This window comes from Pagrus pagrus (assembly GCF_965226575.1).
Source record: "Pagrus pagrus genome assembly, chromosome: 4".
Taxonomy (NCBI): domain Eukaryota; kingdom Metazoa; phylum Chordata; class Actinopteri; order Spariformes; family Sparidae; genus Pagrus; species Pagrus pagrus.
The window spans coordinates 26,599,957-26,622,771 of record NC_140188.1 but is presented as its reverse complement, the minus strand read 5'-3'; the positions used below and the strand labels follow the sequence as shown (position 1 = coordinate 26,622,771).

The 22,815-nt window shown below is 40.2% G+C and overlaps 1 protein-coding gene across 1 annotated transcript in view; it reads left to right on the top strand.

Annotated features, from left to right (window-relative positions):
* Window positions 1-16,029, top strand: part of dpf1 (double PHD fingers 1) — a gene marked incomplete at its 5' end in the record, with an annotated part of 44,606 nt that extends 28,577 nt beyond the window's left edge. The window contains 4 exon segments of the mRNA XM_084351879.1: window positions 5,341-5,460; window positions 8,875-8,987; window positions 9,727-9,808; window positions 10,841-16,029. Coding sequence (XP_084208005.1) covers window positions 5,341-5,460; window positions 8,875-8,987; window positions 9,727-9,808; window positions 10,841-10,911 — 386 coding nt within the window. The 3' untranslated portion in view covers window positions 10,912-16,029.
* Between the last annotated feature and the right edge of the window lie 6,786 nt (window positions 16,030-22,815).

Sequence of the window (22,815 nt, the reverse complement as noted above, 5' to 3'; positions counted from 1 at the left end):
ACAAAGTGACCATCTCTGCCCAGTGAAAACCACATATATCCCAAAAAACAATAGATCAAGTGTTCCTTTGTGGGTTGAGAACATTCTCCTACTTATTAAAGCTAGATGAAACATTGCAAACCTATTGAAATATGTGAAAAATGGATTGCCTGAAAGATGAAAACAGATTTAACCTACTCATGATTATTTTTGTGTGTGTGGTACACATTGCAAAGTGTCTGTGGAATGATTACAAAGCATAAAAAAATGCAACAGTGCAAAGACATTATTCAAGTTCATTATTTCATGAGGATATAGTAATCTGAATCTCATTTTGACCAGCAAAACTCTGCATTTTAGTCATGTTTTCTTTTAAGATGCACTTTATATAATCCCTGAATGAATAAATAATGCATTCAAATAAATAAAAAAAATATCAAATAAAGTCAGAAATGTGAAAATATCCAATTATTTTGCAAAAAAAAAGTGAGAAGAGACTTCAAAACTTCAATTGGGAAAAGGAGCAGGGCAAGAGGCGGTTCAGAGAGCGAAATAACAACGCAAGGTAGCGAAGGAGCAGCACGGAGGAGGAAAGGAGAGAAAATGAGACGGGGGAGAAAGAAATTATAAGCAGGGAGGGAGGAAGGATGGGGAAGGTAGGTGTCGGGAGGTGGGGGGTGTGGGGGTGAGGAGCATTTGAGGATTCATCTCTTGCTGGATAATTCCCAGGAGGATCTCTCTCCAACACTTGAAAGCTGTGAAGTGTGCGGTTCTGCTCATACTCCTCCTGGTAATTGGAAGAGGAGAGAGGGAGGGGGGTGGGGGTGGGGGGGGGACGGAGGGAAGGAGGAGAGGGAGAGGAGAGGAGGGTCAGGTAAAGGAGGGAGATATGGAGGTAAGAAAAGAGAAGAAGAGGAGGAGGGTGGCTGAAGCAGGTAAGAATTTGGGGACGAGAGTGAAAGGAGGCACAGGAGGGGAGGCAAAAGTAATGAGCAGGTTCGGAGGAAGAGAAAGAAAAAAGAGACACCTCACCATCTTTCTTTCTTCAGTCTCTCACTTTTTCCAACCTGGCTTATATCTCTTTTATTCCTGCTCATTAGCTCCCACCTCTTTATTGTCGTTCTCTATCACTGTCCCCATCCCTCCCTCCGTCCCTCCCTTTGCCGGCGATGGCGTGTCTGTGGTTGCAGGCGGCTTCTGAAACATGGCCGCAGGCGTTTAATCATTGATGGAGTTTTTTCCTCCATGCAGGCAGGCCAGCGGGCAGCCCCGGCTCACTCACATGCGTCAGGACCTGCTGATTCACTCTCTGGGGCCTCCGAGCATGCACACACGTGCACACAGGCACGAATACAAAGGCAAACAGAAATGCACACGCACGCACGTAAGAGGAGCACACATACACAGATAAAAATGTAGCCTGAATGTGTGCGTGGCTATCCACATGTGTGCCTGTCTAGTTTATCCCACCGGGGATTGTGAGGCCCAATCAGCAGCGGCGAGCGAACCAAATAAAAGCAGCGAAGATAAAAGCAATTTATTTGACCAGAACAAGAAGAGAAAAACGTGTTTGCATTGGCTCCAGGCCTGTACGATACATATGTCTCTACAGCTTTCAACGTCCTTCTGCTACACTCAGTAAACATCTGGCTGTGTTGTTCTTAAAAAAAAAAAGTAAATACACTTATACTGTTTACTGTATCCTCATACTGTGTCGTTCTGCTCTTTATTTACTGTCATCCATTCATATGGAGCGGGACTCCCTCATATGTTTGCACATAAGGTTTAACGCTATGCTCTTTAGCCATGCTATGGAGAGGCTCTAGGGATGGCATTGTCTGTCAGGCTGAAATATCTCAACAACTGCTGGATGGTTTGCCAGGAAATATTGTACAGATGTTTCATGATTCCCAAATGGAAGCTTTGTCGTGTCTCTTCGTCTTTGACTTTGACTTTGCGATGCACTGACTTTTCTTCCAGCATAACCATGATGTCGACATTTTTGCTAGTTAGTAAAATGTCTCAGCCATCGGATGGAGTGATTTTAAGGAAAAAGCTTTGGTTAAGTCCCCCTCCAGTCAAAAATATATATTGTTCTCCTCTCGTGCCTGAATATTTGAGCTTCACTATGTAGGACGCTGTGTGCAGAGTTTGACACCAGAGGGCTGTTTCCACATTTATTGCTGAAGCTGTAAATTTTCTCTGTGCTCATTGAAAATCTGATCTTAAGAGGTGGGCCTCTGAGCATGATTTGTGACATCACAAATAATTTGAATGGATCCTGGTCCAATTTGTAATTTATACCACTGTGATGAAGAAACGTAAAGCCTTCAGTGCACATACGCGTGAGTAGGAGACATCTTGTGTCCAGAAGTAAAACTTCTAAAATGAACAACATTTGTATATTCATATATTCTGGACTTTTTAATGAGGCAGGAAGAAATATATATCTTTTTAAGGATTTTAATGTGGAAATTAATTATTCATTTATTTTTGGCGGAAAAGTCATATCAGAAACACATTATTGATCCAAGCAGACTACTCTTATGTCTTGAGGGGATCTGTTATTTGTCCAGTACCCATTTTGTGTCATCACTGACAGCTGCAGAGCAACATGACTGGAATTTCAACGTCTATAAAATGTTATACATTGCATTATTGTGAGAGTATTTGCACAATAGAAGGAAAGAGTAGTGGCTATAGTAGAGCTGTCCAAACTTGTAATTATTTCTCATAATCTGAGCATGGAGGGCAGAGTGGCACTCAATTAAGGGAACAATATAATATAATACAATACAAAACAGTAGGAGTTAGATTTTTGCCTGTGGCCCATCAATATATTTCATTTACAGCCTTCCGAGGGAAAAAGTTTACGATTCCATGGTCTAAAACATGAAAGCCACCTATTTTTCACTAAATGTTTGAGGGCTCTATACAGAGCACATTTCAGCTCAGAATTCAACACTCAAATAAAATGATTTCTGACACACTCATGAACACGATAACCTGAGATGGTGGCATTGTCATTGTGAGCGTGTTAGCATGCTGATTCTCGTATTTAACTCAAAGCACCACTGTGCCAAAGTAAAACATCACAGACCTCTGGCGTTATTGTGAAACATTAAAGTCTCTACATTTTGAGATGTTTTGGTTTGTAGTGATATATTTTGGATAAAAGTCAAATGTAGAACCATTAAAATGGAGCTGAATTTATTGGTAATAATGATGTATTTTGTTCATTTTGACCAATTTACATGCATGGCCTACTTACAACTACTACTACTTCTTACGTTTATGTGCTTATACAGAATTCAATCACATCATTTCAGCTACAAGATATTAAAGACACTGCAATGACTTTTTGATCATTTTTAATAAAGGGGGGAAAAAAATAGGCCAGGATATACTGTGTCTGCCTAGCCCTCGCCAGCACATATACCTGATGATGTGCAGGTAATTTTTTTCTCTAATAAAACTCTCATCTCTTTGAAAAAGCTGACACCAGCAAGTTCTCATAATATTATCACTGGCAAAAGAGATTATTGAGAATTATGACGATGGAGCCATCTGTGTTGAAATACTACCTTGTGAATTTCAGGTACTAGACCCTCTGTAGAACCTACTCAGTTCAGCATATCCACCTTTTTTTTTATATCTTACAGTAAATCTTTAGCACTGGAAATCCCTGTGTACATCTATATATACAAGTATATATTAAATATTATTTATATTGATGGTTGATCACCAACTACATCTGCTACAGTAGAGTCTCCACCTTGTTATTATCATTGCACCACATGTAGAAGCACACAGCCCGGCAGTAAAGTCCTGTGCTTCCTCTCACATAATAGTTGACAGCCTCTTGCTTATGGTTTTCTGCCCAGCATATTCCTGTTGAATTCTGCAGTAGCACAGCTTATCATTTCCCTCCCTCCCCTGTTCTCTGTCTGTCTGTCTGTCTGTATGTCTGTCTGTCTGTCTCTCTGTCTTTTTGTCTGCCTGTCTGTCTGTCGGTCTCTCATCCTGATCAGAGAGTTTTTTTTATTATTTTATTTCTCGGAGGATTAAAGCCAGACCCTGTGGAGTAGAAACCCAATCTCTCTCACTCCTCCTTCCCTTCTCACCCTCTTTTCCATCAAATTCACCCTCTACTCCCCCCCTCCCTCCCCTTCCGGCCAAACATGACTCCACCCTGAAATGGATGGATTAATGACCTCTCTCTGTCTCTCATGTGAACACACGCACAGTATCACCTACAGCAGTGTCTGTCTGCGTGCCTGTGTGTGCTTATCTTATGTCTCTCTGCAGACTTTCTGTGCATGCCTATATATGTATGGGTGCGAGCGTGCACCTGTGTAATCCACTCTATTGTATTCACTGTTGCTCTGTCCTGCCTGGTGAGTCATAGTGAAGGACCCGTCCAGTGCATTACATCTTAGAGAAGAAAGCGCACATACAAAATAGTCTGCAGTGGTTATGTGATTGCTTCCATTAAAGTGATTATGCAATCAACAGCAGTAAGTCAGGCAGGAGGCAGACAGGCAGGCAGACCAACAGTCAGACAGACAGAAAAATGCACACACACACACACACACACACACACACACCCCCACACACATAGGACTAGCACTCAGGCAGGCTGGGGGAATTTCTCTCTTGTTAATAATCATTATGAAACGGCTTCACATGGAGCGCTCGCCTCTCCACGCTCAGCATGATGGCAGGTCTGTCCCGGCAACCTCCCCACGCACACACACTCACTCACTCACTCATACTTCTCCCGTCTTTCTTCACTTCCTCCTCTTCTTCTTCCACCTCCTCCACTCCTGATAATATTTACCGGACCCCAGGCGCTCCTGGTGGGCGTCCCTCTGTGTGCCTCCCCCTCCCCCCCTGCTCCCACTTCCTGGGCGAGCAGGGGTTTGGCGAGTCCCAGGCTCCAGCGCAGGCCTGCACCGCTGCTTGTTTTTACCAAAGCAAACAGATGGAGAGGGAGAGAGACAGAGAGAGAGAGAGAGCCTTGTGGGATGCTGCACAGTCTGGCAACAGGGACTTACTCACAGATCTCCTTTCTTCTTCTTTGTTCTACACCTCAACGTTTTACCTCTAATCACTGTCTGTCAGTACAACACTCTGTCGACGGTGTATTCTCTGTCTCATCACACACTGGTGATGGCCGCTCTCCTGATTTGGCTTTTACAGTCTTTCCCTCGCCACTATCTAGAGATTGATACAGCTCCTTCACTCTGGGGCAACAATTCATAACACTGACTTAAGAGCTCACATCCCTCTTGTCCAGGCAGGAGCAAACTGAAGTCCCACATGTCCTTAACTGCATTTATTTTCTTTTTCTCCCTTTAGCCAAGAAAGCACCAGACGGCTCAGTGATCGCCAACGGCTACTGCGACTTCTGCCTCGGAGGCTCAAAGAAGACAGGCTGTCCTGAAGACCTTATCTCCTGTGCGGACTGTGGACGCTCAGGTAGGGCTCCGCTGAAGGGGATGATTGGCACGAGGAAGGCGGTCCTCTGTTGATGCACATTCAAATGTGTCATTTGCTGAGTACAGATTTGGTATTTACTATATGAATAAATGCACATTTTGATTGCTGTTACGCTTGAAATGGATGGACCATACCAGTGTTTTTTGTTTAGCCTACTACAAATCATGTACAACATACTTGATCTTATTCATAGCCTTTTGCTGTCATGTTTTACATTTTTAAGGGTATTTTTCTTACCTTCCAGGCAGCCAGAGGTTTACATTTTTCACTACAGTTCGAAAACCAATTTGCAGAAGCTTGAAACTAACCCAACATAGCATCTCTTTAAAACTGTTGTGGCCCTGAAGGACAAAACACGTTGAGTGAAAGCATAAACGTTATTGGAGATTCTCCAAATATTTCCAAATCATATACATACAAAAATACAGAGGTCACATAAATGATTCTTAATCACTAATGTTAGCTGACGAGGTAGCATCACCTCACACTATCTGTGGACAAGTAATTGTCGTTAAAGGCCACCTTACATAAAAATAAAATTCATGTAGGCTTTTATTTTCATAAGTTGTGTTTTTCTTCAGTTGTCAGTGCAGGTTAAATGGAGAAGTCTACGCTGCATTACTATTCAGCAGTAGCACAAACAAGATAAAAATGTACATGAACTTCTCTGTGATGTGTCGTGATGTATAAGTAACTCTCTACAAGTTGATTTTTCTTCTGTACGGAAAGGAGTAGAAACTCTTGGCTGCCTGAAAGTTAGCAAACACATTAAAACTTCTTAAACATTGTGACATGCTTTGAAAAATGTGCTAAAATCTTCTGGCAAGAACGATGTCTCACTCCTCAAACACACTTCTGTTGCTGCTTGAGAGGTGTAAGAGTGGCAGGAATATAAATCCACTGTGAAACCTTATTTTGAAAGCATCAACAAACTCCCAGTAAAAAAGTGCTATTCTATATACATTATAATCATTTTATCATGAATGATAAATCTTTGAGCATAGTTGGGAACAGGATTTTGGATTCTGTAAACTTTTGTATAATACCAAGAATATTAAATAGGTGTCATAAATCACATTAAGTACTATTTAAGACTTCAAAGTGCAATGCAAACTGCATAAATCTCCAAGAACATGCAATAAATATGATGACTCAATCACTTCAGTATTCCAGAAGTGAAAAAAGCACTTGGTTATGTCCTGTTTCCAAGGTTTAGATAAACTTTCACACTCAGTCTGGCACTTATTTTTTTATGTGGTCATGTCCATTGATTTCAATGATGTCAAACAAAGGCAATAGTGCATTACAGATGCATTAAAATATGAATGGATTCAATAAAATGTAATCTTGATGTGACCTTTTTGTCTGGCCAAAAAACACAAAATTGTTTCTAATCCTGTCTGCTGCACGCCTTTCAATCCTGGCTTGTTGTACAACAACCTACTTTACAATTGTGATAATGGAAACCGTTGTCTATTTCTTCTTTTGAGAGCGTGTCTCATGTGTTATAAGGACCTTAGATGAGTTTGTGAGAGAATGGTCTCCTTCAGTATGTATTTTGGTTGTGAATGGCCAACAGTCAATTTTATTGGAGTAGAGTTCAAGTATGATTGTTTTAAAATATGGTTGTATTAATTTTTCCCATTCTAAGTCCCTTTGATTTGGTACAGGATGTGTTTGTATATTCTGGTTATATGTACTGTATACATGCAGAGATTGCAGTGTATAAGGTGCAGAATTTGTGTATTTATCACTTGATTGCATGTACTGTACTATATATATTTCCCCCTCATGTTCCTTTTCATCTGAAAAATAAAAAAAAACGGAACTAAAAAGATGGACGTGATTTGTAGTGAATGGGCTGCAGCATGCAAAACATTGGTATGGTCCTCCTCTTTATAACCACCCACAAAGAAGACAAATGAAGGTCAGGAAATGAGGATGACATAACATTATTTCTATTGTCATGATCATGTAACAGCAAGTACTGAGAAAAAAACCCTATAATAATAGGGTAAGAAGAGAGATTGAGGATATTTTAAATGTGGACTGCAGTGGAAAAGGACAGCTTATTTTCCTGTTACACCTGCAAAATTGTTGTTGCTTGGGAATTTGTTAGCACATTTATTGAACATCTTTGTAGTTCTCAATATTGAATCAAATAAACCTATGGTAGATTGTTTTCTGAGCTAACTGAAACTAGATTGATGTTACTTTATTTTTGTATAAATGTTGTTCTAGACACTTAAACGGGACATATTATGCTCATTTTCAGGTTCATTATTTTATTTTGGGTTACTACTAGAATATGTTTACATGCTCTAATGTTCAAAAAACCCATCAGATTTTCATTCTGTCCAGTGCTGCATCACTGTATCCACCCTCTGTCTGGAACGCTCTGTTTTAGCTCCTGTCTCTTTAAGGCCCCCCTTCCAAAAAACCCAGTCTGCTCTGATTGGTCAGCTCACAAAGGCCTGAGCCAGCAATGCTCATCGTGTCTGCAGTTAATGCTGCTGGTGTTTTTAGCTTCCAGTGAGCGACACTTGTGCTGTGAATATAACCACAAGAACCACTTCTAAACCAAAAGCTTCACCACTGCACATGTAAAAGAAGATTTATGATCACTGGCTCTCTGCCCAGCAGGCCACTAAAGTTACAGCTTTGTAACGGTCTGTGCATGGTGTTAGCAAGCTAGCTGCCGGGTGCTAATCAAAGTTAGACACTGTTGCCAAGCAAATGAAATCCGGCAGTTTCTTTTCCACACATACCTATATCGTCTATCAAGTAAATTTACACACAGCAGCAGCAACAAACATGCACATTCCAGCGAGGAACCAAGAGCAAAATGAGCTTGATTGTCTTTTAATATGACAACATCGCCCCAGACTGGGTGTAGCAATATGAGCTGAGCAACATGCTAACGCCTGATTCAACAAGCTGACCTACAAACTTAACGTATGGCTTCCAAGTTTGAAGTCGGGTCAACCTGTTGTTGAGCTTGTGCAGTTAGTGGCCCCTTTTTGATAATGCAGTCCGCAGTAAAATTCACAAATTCTTGAGCTTCTGAAGTTACCGGAGCAGTCCGGGAGTGCACAAGCTCTGAAACAGTGAGTTTGTCATAATATGTCCAAAATTACAGCAATCTGAAGTAACGTTATGTTCACATTACAGACCACTGTTGAATTCCCCTTCAAATAGAAATTAATCACCCACGTGAAGCAAACAGACTGATGGATAGATAGGAAAGTAGATGATGGATGACTGTCCTCAAAATACAGGAAGCGTCGGTGAAAAACGCTGTGTGGGCGTGTGCTTGTGTGTGCTTACGTGTGTGTGTGTGTGTGTGTGCGTGTGTGTGTGTCTGTGTGTGTGTATGTGTGTGTGTGCACCCAGGCCACCCGTCCTGTCTGCAGTTCACAGTGAACATGACGGCTGCGGTGAGGACTTATCGCTGGCAGTGCATCGAGTGCAAGTCCTGCAGTCTGTGTGGCACCTCTGAGAACGACGTAGGATCTCACTTTATACAACATATTAACACATGTGGCTGCACACACACACACACATACACACACATACTGTACTTACATACTGATGTACACAATATTGGAAAACCTTATAACTTATTACTTGAATTTAGGTAAGTAAGTTTAGAGTAAGTTACATATCCTTAAAGGAATCCACTTTTTGATCGGTATCCATGAGCTAGTTTAGATTCACTGGGTCGCTTTCATGAAAGTTTGATCCCTCCGGCTGATGGATGATTTATAACCACTGTAGACAAGTTAGTCTTTTTGGGATGAAACATTTAAATCCATGAAAAATTTTAAGGATTCATAAATGTCAACCCGGAATAAATTTGTTTTTGTTTTTATTCATGAGCAGTTAGCAGGTATTTGCAATCACATGAGCTGTAGTGCAGATAATAAAGGCACAGTGCAGGTTATTGTTGTTTATTAATTTTAGAGAATATAAAAGTCTTCCTATGACAGGAAGTTGTTGATTCTAATTCTGCACTGCCCACCAAAATAAAAGCCTGCATGTTTCAAATAGATAACTGGATTTTTTATTTAAAAATAGCCAAGGAACATGTTTATCACACCTCAACCAGTTGCTTTATACTTATACATATTTATATCGTCAAGTGCCATGCACATGCAATTAATGCCCTTGTGTCCTCAGCTTTGATTTTCAAATCTGTCCCCACGTAATAACATCTGTCTATGTGAATATTCTCCTCTGTTCCAGGACCAGCTGTTGTTCTGTGATGATTGTGACAGAGGCTACCACATGTACTGTCTGAGCCCTCCCATGTCTGAACCACCGGAGGGTATGTTATAACAATGAGAGGAAGCATTGCAATCAAGAGACATACATTCAAAAGTGTTCATATCAAGGACATCTGAATTCGCAGTATGTGGTCAGAATGCACAGCCCAAAGCAAAGTCATCTGAGAACATTTTTGTTGTTTGGACAGAATTATGTAACTGTCTGTACCGTAGGTGGGGAGACAATCACAGTGAGAAGATTTAAACCTGCAGTCAAAACAATCAGACTATCCCTGCGCTGACTCTTACCAGGACCGCTTATGAATCTGCATCTCTTCTCATGTTTAATCTAAACGAACTAGGCTGAAATGAAACTTTTACAGAAACTGAGCAGGTCCATCTATTCAAATTAAACAGTCATTTGCCTACTACACATAAGATGGCTGCCTCAGGATGTTTGATGGAGTTGTCATGGTAATGAGTAGTAGAAGAGATAATCTGTTTCCATGGCAAAAGTGTCACTTGTCTGAACATACAGTAGCGGCACCACTTGTGTTCAACACTCACTAACAGTGTCATGCTCTGCCCACACATGCAACACTTTTTAAAATTCAGCAGCAGTCAGTTATTTTAGATTTACTCTCAAGACTAGACCTGACTGAGCTCTCACACAGAGGGTAAACATATATTTTTATACATACTGTGCTGTGTTAAATGCTCACAGGACACCTTTAGGCATCATCCAGCCGGGCCTGCATAGACTTTGAAGTATAAAGGGTGCATTTTAACATGCATCGCAAGTTGATGTTTAATTAATGTCACAAATCCCACGCTCAAATCCAAACCAAACTAGTTGTCAAATCCCCTACATCTGCACGCCACAGGCACAGCATGTGGTGTTTTAACATGGAGCTTTAATTTACAGTATTACTTAACGCTCTGTCTAAAATGATGGATTAATCCACAAGGCTTTACAATAGCGGTGATTGAACTTCTGATCTGTGATGTGCTCTCTCTCTCTCTGTGTGTGTGTGTGTGTGTGTGTGTGTGTGTGTGTGTGTGTGTGCGTGTGTGTGTGTGTGTGTGTTGTACAGGGAGCTGGAGCTGTCATCTGTGTCTGAGACAACTGAAGGAGAAGGCCTCAGCCTACATCACCCTCACTTAATCTGCAAGGCTGTGCCTCATCCTCTCGGCCCTTCATCCTCTCCCAAACCACCTCTCCGTCACCCCTCTCTGTGCCTCAGCTGCCCCCCTCCTCCTCTGATCCAGTCGCCACCACTTCCTCTACAATCCGTCCCAGTGACCTTTGACACGACTGAGCACACAGTACCCGCAGCGCTGCACCCATTCATGACATCTGTCCAGCGGCGAGCCAACCTCTGTCTTTTTGTGTCACACGCATTCCCTGATGTACTTGACCTGACACCCACCCCACCTCCTTCCTGCTCCGTCTCAACAGAGGAATTCATCAGCTGGCAATAAGTTTGCTAGCGAGACACACACTCCAGCCTGCCAAGGGCACTTCAGAGGCATACTACTCCACAGGAACCCTCTTAAGGGCCCTCGGAAGAGCCCTAATGATCTTCAGCTGCAACTCAGTCAAGTAGTGAGAGTGAGAATTAATAAGATGGATAGGTGTAAGGCCGAGGACAGGGCATGGAAGACCCTGATAACCACGGAGCAGTGTGTTTCAGTGTTAGCCAACTGTGAAATATACACCTAACCAAAATGTCATTTACTCCCTCTGTCCTTTACCGTGTACGGCAGAGCTGAGATGTTGAACTCTGCTCCATTATTTGTCCGTGCAGTTTCAAAGGGGAATGAATTGTACAGAATTCAGACTGAGTCTCTATCTACACACTGTTGAAAAGTCCCCTTACCGGCGAACAAAGAGCATCTGGTCAGGAACTCGGACCATCTTTGACCTCACTGTGTCCTCTCTCCTTGCATGGGGTTTCCGCAAATTAATGATGCATTTTGGGATGGACACGGAGGGTTTTAGTGTTCGGACGTGATCCTCGGATGAGAGAGGGATGGATTTTTCTCTAATCAGCTGTCTCTGATCAAACAGTGTATTTAAAAATGACAATTTAGGCTTAGCATCTCTCACAAATCCTTTACCTGACCTTTACCTGCCCTTCCCTTCTATCAAACAATGACTGTGAAGCCAATGCGAGACTGAAACACTCCTGGTGCTGGGTGTGTATTATCTGTGTGTCAAGAATGTAGGATTGATGTGTGGACAATGCAGATCTTCTAAAAACTTCTTTTTTATGGTTCCTTTTTTATTTGTGTTTTTATTCATTTGCATGTTGTTATTTCCATTGTTTTTAAAGACTTTTGATTGAATTTGAAAAGAAAGCACACTTAATTCGCAATAATGTGTTTGTGATATGAACTATTTTGGCCAAACTGGGTGTGTTTTAAACTCTGTGTGTGCCTGTGTGTCTGTTTGTGTGAGTTTATCTGAGCACTACAGTAACTGTAGCCAGCTCCACGCCTGTTGGTGTCTGTGAGAGTATTTGAGTAGCATGGAGGTAATGTGAATGTTAGAAAGATCAGCATTTTGACAGAGGTGGGACAAAGTCAGTGTTTTGCAAGTCACAAGTGTCAAGTCTTGGCAATGGAGTTCTAAATCAGCGTGCGAGACATAGTTTGACATTGTGGGAAATGGATACAAAATTCAGTGTTAAAAAGTTAAGATTCTACAGGAGTAGACAAGCGATATTTTATTTTCCTTGGATGGCTGAAGAAATATCTAATCATATGGAGCCCATTGAAAGCCAACCCCAGCTCCTTACCCTAACCTTAATCTTCTTGGGTTTGACATTTGTTCGATATGATTAGATGAACACACGTGACTTTCCATCGCCATCCTAGGAAAAGACTCACTGCACCCAGCCAAAAAATAGACCCATAATCCACCATAATACCATAACTTGTATTTTGACTCTTTGTATTTTGTCAATTTTGATAAAATGTGTGAATAACTGAGCTTCAGAGTCGCTGCTAGGTAGATTTTGTTGCCCTTGGATAGAGCCAGGTTAGCTGTTTCCCTTACGTTAATTTTTAAAGGGCACTTCCACCAATTTTATACATTAACTTGTGTTTATAGGTCTTGGGGAGTAATGCAGCATATGTAAAAAGGGTAGTATAAAGCCTTTTGTGGCTCCAAATTGCCTCTGGTGATGTCTCGCAGTGGCTCAGTTGCATTGTGGGTAATGTGGGCACCAGGTTTTAAAAAGGGAGAAAAACGTGTGGAATAAAAAGGCGATATCTTTGTATCCCCTGTATCGATTTTGATCATTTGTTTTTAAACTGAACATAATCCAGACCAGTGGACAGGTTTTCTAAACCTGGCATTACCCACAATGCAATTTAGCCACTGAGTGACATCACTGCAGGCAATTTATCAGATTATATGCAGCTTCCTCTGGAGCCACAAAAGGCTTTTTACCACTTTTACTTTTCACGTATGCTTTTGTACTCCACAAGACCTGTACACATACTCTAATGTGTAAAATTGGTGGAGTTACCCTTTAATTCTGAGTGAAGCTAACATCCTCTGGCTGTAGCTTCAATACGAATGAGTGCATTTCCTTAAATGTGAATTCATGGAGTCCATTTACTAATCATTGAGTTCTGATCTTACATGAGTAGTTGTTTTTTCTTCCCTAACAACTCTGATTTTGCTACAAAACATGTAGGAGAACAACTCTTGGATAAATATCACTGCAACTCACTGAGTGTGTCGAGGGTCATTGATTTTATGTTTGCAGAGACGCTAAGCTCTTTGTCACTAGCTTAAAGCAATACTCAACCCAAATATGTCCTTTTAGGATCAAACACTTGAGACTTTCTGCCTTGAACAGTGGCTTTTAGCAGACACTAAACCACTCCTGTAGCTTAATCCCTTCTTCACTTTATATTGAGATCTGAGCATTCATACTTTTTGTATTTATTGCTATCCCTCATTGCCAAGGAAACAACTACTTTTCCTGGAGCCCTTCTTCAGTTAACCAAAATATGGCTTGGCACACTGCTTCTGTTTGACACTGGCTAACATGTGCACACTTGAACTCCCGACTAGGGTACCAAAGGGCAAAAGTAAAAGTGAAGCCTTGAGTCATTGGTGTTAAAGCTAAAGTCAAGTGGCATGCTGAATTAGCTTGCAATCTTGCCAGCTGTTTCTCACCAAGCGAAACAAGCTGTTTTTATCACCTTTGTGTCCTGCAAAACACGAGGCCAGCTGTTCTGTGAGAGTGAAACATTGGTAAGAGAAGATGTTGTTCTGCTACCTGCCAGTCTTGCTCTGCATGTTAAAAGACAGTCTAATAAATCAGCACTTGAAGTCCAGGCTGAAATGTTACTGTAAGGCCGAGTTTGTCATAATGGGATTAATCAAACCAGCCAGCCAGCATGCAGTCTTCTGAGCTTGCACTGAGAAAAATCTCTTTTTCATTTGAACCCAAAGGCCCTGTTGCTATTCTCATCCAGTTAAACTGGACTTCTCTGTGCAACTTTAGCGGGCACATTACAAGACAGCCAATGTTGGAGGATGTTATAGTAATGTGTAATGAGACATCATCCATCCAGCGACCTCTGAGCTTTAAGCTTGGAGACAATAGCTGTAAATAAGGGATTGAATTGACGGCATCAAATTGCCATTTCAAAAAGTATTTCATATTCTTGTATACATTTCAAAGTATGAAACAGGTCAAATTCAGTTGGATTCGGTTTGAAGGACCATCTCATTTTTAATGCTGCATCATGTCTCTAAAGGGAAACTTGCAGGATCAGATGGCTTGTGAGAATGTACCTGCACTGTAATTGTGTTCGCCATCTGATACAGAAAGACATTAGGTGCAAATACTGTGCTGCCCCCCGATTCAATGTAACTCCACTGATGCATGAATGACACCTGAAATGTTTCTGATTTCATATTTTGATATCGTCAGTGTTGCTTTTTTAGAACAATGATGAGAAATAACCTTTAACTTATGCTCATTTCCTGTTGGTTTCCTTGTAATTGGTGTCTTTTCACATTTTGCACAGCGTGGCTGCATTTGCTCTCCAAGTGTGTTTATGCCTCTGCGTGTGTGTGTGTGTGTGTGTGTGTGTGTGTGTGTGTGTGTGTTACCACTTATGATAACTGGAAGGTCAGAAAACAGCAAACCCAACCTCAGAGGAACCACTTGCATGGCACAGCACTGCAAGAGGATTGTAATGTTGAGTACAGATTATGATAAAAGTGTACTTGAGTGTACACATTTCACATGGGGCACTTGGATAAAGATGAATGCTGTTTCATCCTACAGTGTGTTAAGTGTTATCTTTGTCAACAAAAGCAGTAGTATCCAATCAAAATGTTTTTATTTCCATTAACCAATGAGAGCTAACATCTAGATTTGGAGCGTGTTTGAGTGCAAATCGTTTAATGATGAGCATTAGACTGAATCTGATGGAAGTGTTTGTGTGGTGGATGGACGATGGTGACTGAAAAGCCTTTGTATTTGAAGCTTTCCTGGCACTTGATAGGAGAAGCATGGTGGAGTCAAACCAATTCTGATTGTACTATCTGGGGATTGTGGGGAAGCCATGTTGGGGTTTTTGGAGGGGTATCCGTGTGATTATTTAATGAAACTTGAGCCTTCCCTTTGTACAAATGGACAAACCAAGGTGGTGGTGATGACTGGGGTGGGCGGGGTCAAACAAGCTGATGCCAATACCCCCCATCTCCAACCATTTTGGGCTGTTGGGGTGGCTCGGTCAGAGGGTTGAGACTTTGGGCCACTCGAGGCCTCTCTTGTAAATTGTAGTTCTGTGATCTTGCTTGCACTTTTTTTCATTTCCCAAAAATAAGAAACTAATTGTAAGTACGTATGTGTGTGAGTGCGGGTGCACTTTTTATTTTGAATCTTGACATTTTTTCAACGTGATTGTCTGTTGTAAACAACACTGGATAAAGATGAGTTTTTAATTTGTATTTTTTACCTTGAGAGGAAGATGAAATCTTCTTGGACATTTTTTTAACCCCCCTCCCAGCTCCCTCCCCCTTTCTTCCTTCCTCCCCTCGCTCTCTCTTTCTCTCTGTCTCTCTGTCTCTCTCTCTTTCTCTGTCTGGTACCTGGGAATGCTTTGAAATGTGGACTGTGACCGCATCGCTGTCATCACTGCTGTCAGTCATTCTCTGTGAATTCATCCGACTTTCTCAATTTGCCCAGTTTTTTCTCTCTTCCCTCGACTCATTTTTTTCCATTAAAAAGATGAGATTGAAAAACGACCTCTACCTTTGTGTTGACATTTTGTGTGTGTGTGTGCGAGTGTTTGGTTGTGCGTTCGCATTTATTTGCTCTACTTCCTGCGGTATAAATCACTGAATATTTGTGTGTTTTTGGACAGTAGTCAGTCAGTCTGTCTGCTCGTCTGCTCGTCTGTATTGTTGCCAACTAGGGCAGCTTACTAGTCAGTTTAACCATTTTTTTTTCTCAGGTGGGAAGGACTTTCCAGCCCACACAGTTCTTCCCTCACAAACACTTTTACTTGTAGGCTCGGAGCTAAGGCCAACAGCAACCATTTTTTCCTCCCTTTCATTGGGCCGATAGCAATCTATCAAAGCAGCATGTTCAAAGTCAGCTTTTAAAACCTCAATAACTCATTATCATTTCCAATTTAAAATACACTTTGTGGTCTAAAACACATTCACTCAAACCATTTTTTTTTATTATTTATTTTTTTCCTTTTTTGCAGAGCACTCCAAAAATATTCTGACCTTTTCAAGTGTTTGAAAAGGGAACAAATTGGCTATGAATTGACAAGAGATTAAGGGACAGCATTGTTTTGCTGTAGCTGGCCTGTAAAACTAGGACTGGAGGACAAAAGAGCCCCATTGTCTGCGATTGTTTCCGAACAACACTGCAGAAGAGAAGACACTTTGCTATTCAGGGCAGGTACAGTTTTGCTATTTGTGATGTATTCCTGGAGATGAGACATTCATCATAGCTGCTGTGTTGGCCAGACCTGGCTGAGCAACAGCAGCAGGGTGAAGTCAAGCTGATCAACAATTCCATTTTTTCCCCTTACCTGCTTCCTTCCAGGAGCAAGAAAACCGAAAACCAGTGCACGCTTGGTTCCTTGGGGGAATATAGGTATTTTTAACAATATGCTCTGAAAAAAAAACTCCTCCATCCATCCTTTGGCAGAGCTCCAACCTTATCCAAAATCCTGCACAGCACCCCCAACCCCCGCCATCCTGTGCATACAGAAACCCACACACAAACGCCTGGGTGCCACACACACACACACACACACACACACACACACACACACACACACACACTCAGACATGCGTGCACACAAACATGCACTTTCACACACATATTGTACAGTATGCACACACAGCCTAGAGCCCCCATCTTCTTATGAGCTTCATTACTCTGACCCCAGTCTCCCTTTCATATCTCTGAGGATGTTTATGCAATGTGTGTGTGTGTTTGTGTGTGTGTGCGCGTGTGTATGTGTGTGTGTGTGTGTGTGTGTGTGTGTGTGTTCCATTCAATACCCAATGGAATATGTGTATGTATATTTATTTAGGCCCAGAGTAAGCACAAGTGTGTGTATATGTGTGTGTTTGTGTACATGTGTGAGGATGTGAATACTGTATGCCATTGCTGGAATACTGTACTATGTGTATGTAGTGTGTGTGTGTGTGTGCGTGTGTGTGTGTGTGTGTGTGTGTGTACATGTATGTGTGTATGACTTCCCAGCCAATTACCACATCTCCCAGACAGACTGAGACTGCCTCGGCCCTGCCAGCCAATCAGAGAGGGGCTGCGCACTGCCGGGCCGGAGGTGGTTGCTATGGTAACCAGGAGGCCTGTTTGCATGGTGGCTGATGGAAGAGTGATGGATTACAGTAATGGGATAGAGGGAGGGAAGAAGGGAGGAAGATAGGGAAGGAGGAAAGAAGAAAGAAGGAGGGAAGTGTGGGAAGAGGTGAGGATGGGAAGAAGGAAAAGAAAGAGGGAGAGAGAAAACAGGAGGTGGAGGCAGGGGTGGACAAGGGGAGGCGAGGAGGAGGAGGAGGAGGAGGAGGAGGGAGGGTGGGAGACAGACTCATACATAAAGATATTGGAAATGTATGAATGCATCTGAAATGAAGCGACTTAAAAAGATGAAAAAAAGAGAATGAAGAAAATGATAAAGGGAGAGTGGGGGAGGAGTGTGTGTGGGGGGATATTTGGAAATGGGGGTGGGGTGAGGGTGTTGGTGGGGGTGCTCTATGGTGTGTGATTGAATTCCTCTCTTTCCCTCCTCTGTCTGGGCTGAGATGTGTGTCTGGCCATCTGTCCTTGGAGCAGACAGAGAGGTAAGTGTGTGGAAAGATGCAGTCTCACCTTTTTGCCTCCTCAGCAGCACTGCAGTCAGACTGTACAAGAACTCCTTCAGTGTTTCCACCGAGCCCCTCCAACCTGCTGCGACCGGAACGATAACATGAAGGCCAAGATACAGTAATTCATTTCATTTAGTCATATGGGATCTTAAAACTGTGCCTGGTTTGCCACCTTACACATTTTGCTGTGAAAAGTCCAAAAAAGAGACACTTAATTATCAGCCATTGTGTTTCATTGGCATTGACTTTACTTCCTCCTTGTTTGGTTGCCCACAGGCACTGTTGCTATATTTTGCAAAATAATAACAGAAACCTGTATCTTTAAACCGGTAATGACATTTTTTTTAACTTTTATGTTGACATTTTTAAAACTCAACATGTAGAACATGATGTAACAAACTTAGCTTGCATATTTGATAATAGTAAAAAAAAAAAAAAAATGCCAGTATTGTTTAGTCGTATAAGGAAATATTCTATCCTGTATGTTTAACAAATAAATATTCCTCTTTTTTTCATGTGAATAAAAAGTACAGTTTATTACTTGAAATATGAGTCAATGAAGTCTATCAAACTGGATGACACTTTCTAATAACCACCATGAAGAAATAGTATGTTCATATTTGAGGAAGAAAACATGTCTTTATTGTCCACATGGGAAATTCATTTTGGACAATATTTTTGGGACGTTCAGCGCAATACAAACATACATATATACTGTAAGATAAATATCATTGTATAAAATATTCATCTTAAAGTTAAAAAAAAAATTGAATAGTTAATTTACTGTTACCAAACAATGAAATGCTTAATAAACCAATTATTAAGCCATTGTAAAGTGTTTATAAACATCTGTTGCAACATAATTATGGCCATACAAATAATTTTTACTGATTAACTACATCGTATTTATTAACGATTGTAGTAAGCAGTAGTATACAGTATTTTACACATCAGTTGCAACTTAATACTACCTACAAACTTAGTACTTCCTACTAACTAAAACATCTTGTTGTTTGTTAGCTGTGAAATAGGTATTAACAAAGGATTAATTAATTATAAAATTGCCATTTAGTGTTACCAGGAAATATTTGATTTTACAATTATATATATTATATAAACCAGTTTATATTCATTTTGTTTTCCCAGAAATCTTTAAGAGACAATGACATTTACAGTTTGCATACAAGACTTTCTTTGTTTAGAATTTTGCTGCGTGAAAGGTACAGTCAACATCAGTCACAGATACGTAGCAGATGGAAATACATCATCATCATTTTACAGCTGTGAACCCAAACAAACAGGAATAATAAAATTACTGTCTATATAGTTTAAAAGCAGTTCTCCTAAAAATGTAGGGCGAGTTGTAAAGTATCAAGCGAAAACAATGTTCATTAACCTAAAACAAAACTTAAGGGTTAATGCTTAAGTCCACATCAATGTCTAATTAAAATGCTCACTACTTAACATAATCACCCAATCACAATAATCTTCATTATCCACATTGGATCTATATAACCGGAGAGCCAAAAGCAACAAATTAACAGTCTAACTAGCTAATCAATCAAGTGACCAGGATCAATATAAATCAAAGCTTGTGGTTTCCTGAACACAAAAGAGACAATATTGCTCACGAGTGGCTTTGAGCAGTGATTTTTTTTGCTTCTTGCTCTATAGTCTCTCACGTGTACAGTTTTCCCGTTGAACCACACTGAGTTCCCTCTCATTGACAGACAGCGACTGAGGATGCTTTTGAGTCAAGGATTAGACTAAATCTGTGTCTGGGGAACCCAACTCCCTATGATCTTTTTAAGTGACAAAGCGCCATTCAAGTCAATTAAAGATGCAGTCCACTCAAATTAACTTCTGGGCCAAATCAAAAACATTAAAGACGTTACTAAAAATCCATCATGGAGGCAGTTCAATGCGTTCTCTTGTCACCCAGAGTGTCACCTTTAATGATTATCTGCCACAATCGTCACTTTGAAGGTGTTTTGTGGCTTTGAAGCTGTCTATTGAGACAAAACTGTAATTTACTTGTTTTGAGTGTTGATTGCGCAGCCTATCAGTGATTGGATCTGGATTGCAGAATGAGTATTTTCCAGGTAGATGAACACTCGAATAATCTGCAGTGCAATAGTGTCTAAAAGAAGAAACTGAGTTCAGACGTGAACTTGAAATCATAATTCAACACTGCAACCTAGAGGCAGACAGAAGCAACAACATCTTTTACCAAAACAAATAGAGACAGAAATACCTTCTTAAACTGTGCAATCAATCAAATACTGGTGCAGTGGAAACAGGAAGTAACATAAAAAAACAACTAAATTAAATATATAAATATATTAAAGCAGTGTGGTGCTGCAAAACTTGCAATGCTTTTTCTTCCTGTGATTTTATTTGCAATTTATTTTTTGACTGCTGCTGCTTGAATTTGCATACTTTCAACAACAGCATGTAAAATCTTCTAAAAGTCTTAAGTGCTGCCTTTTCTTCAATTCAAAATCAGACGGACAGCCAAATAGTACGAATCATTAAGCACCATGTTAATTTTTTCCCTTTAATATTAAAGCAATTAGCCTGAGCAAACACAGTTACAACATGGTGTAGTACTCTCTTGCAGCCATGTATTGTGAGATTTACGCTGATTGGTTAATGGGGAAAATGGAGGTCAGCAGAGTAATGGGAAAATACAAGGCTGATTAAATAACGCTTCAGACTCTTTATCTTATCCCTAATGTTCTGTGTTTTCTCTGGCATCCACCAGCCTCTGTGGCTCTATTCCAGTTCTTTATTATTCAACCTTCAGTTGGCCACTATTTTTGTTTTTATCTAAAAAGGTTTTGCAGGTTGACTGACAATACATTCTAATTAATTAATGCCTGTAGAGAAACTTACTGTCGCAGAGCAGCAAGATTATATATGGACTTCTGAATTAAATCAAGGATGATTTTGTTGCTCAGCCAACAGCAGTAATCACTTTTCATGTAAGGGCATTCTTTCCATTTTATTCTTATCCAGCCCTATTCATTTTTTATCCTGTAAAAGAAGGGATATATCTTTCATTAACATTTATCCTGTATCCAATATTTAACTAGGAAGGTGGATTCCTGGTCAAGAAGGGCAGCAAAATAAAACAAAAAGGTCTCATATGAAAGTACAAACTGGGACAAATTACATCACAACACATACCAAAAGACAACAAACAGACATATAACATGCAGGGCTGAAAATATACTACCTGTTGAAAGTTAAAACTGTATTTTGAAACATTTCAAACATGTTAGGGTCATTCCAAGCTTTCAAACATGAAAGGACAAGGTTTGGTTGGTTGGGATGATCTAGTATGGCTACTCGAGTAATATTTTACTGGATATGTACTGCAGCAATTCATCCAGTAAAGCTGCAGTAAAGGATACACATAAGCAACAGGGGAGCATTTGAGGTGATCCTGTCTCCAGGTTGTTCTTTATACTGTGCATGAATAAATGTTCTGAGGCATGTCTTGCCAGAATTTGGACATAAACACACACACACACACACACACACACACACACACACACACATATATATATATATATATATATATATATATATATCTGTGTGTGTGTATATATATAACATATAACATAACATATAACATAGTTATATATATATATATGTTAATAAGCATTTGCTATGTTTTGTATCTGTAAAGTAGGTGTTAACATAACTAAATGTAGTGGAGTCAAAAGTACAATGGCTCCTCTGAGATGTAGTGTAGTAGAAGTAAAAAGTGGCCTGAAAAGGAAAGCCTTAAGTTAAATACATGTACATCAAATCTGTGATTACTGGAAATAATGTATGGTGTAAAAATAAAAAAAGATCTATTCAGTCGCAGCAGATTTTATTGAAAAAATGAATTATACAGAAATTTACATGGTATCTCTGTCAGAGTACAGGTTGATCTGGAGAAGTGTGTGCTTTAGGTTTTCTTGATTTTAAAATTGGGATCTTTAACCCAGAGAAGGTTACACATACTTGTACTTGATGTTTACATTATTTTGTAAATGGTAAATAAATAGCATACTGAATACTATAAATATTATTTGGATGGCCCCTATAAAGTTGCAGCTGATCTTTATTAACCTTGATGTTGCTTAATAAATTGTTTATAGCATTTATTCTTTGTGAAGTGTAATTAACAACTAACTAAAATTTAATTAACTATAGATTTACCATTTATTTATGATGGTTTTGATAAAGCGTTACTGGTTGGGGAGAAGTATCCAGACATTCAACTATACAGTAAGGCTGACATTGTACAATTAGACAGAATCACACTTTGTACTGACTGATTAAAAGAGCGTTGTGATATTGTATGTATTAAATGTATGGTACTATATATTTCTGTTGCGCAGTTCTTTATCAGCTAAGAACAAATGCTGTATATTGTAATTTTTTTTAAAAAGATGATTTTTGGTGTATGCTTAGCATCTCTGGACTGTATGTTAAGGAAACTGTGAACAACCTCAGATATCACCCCGATGAAGGCACAATATCAAACAACAACTGGCTAATAAATGATGGTGTACTGCAAAAGAGTCTTCTGAAAGTCTCCAAAAGAGCAAACCTCCAGTGTAATGTATCCTGGACCGTGATTCAACTCCAGGAATTCTGCTCTGTAGCTGACCCTGATCG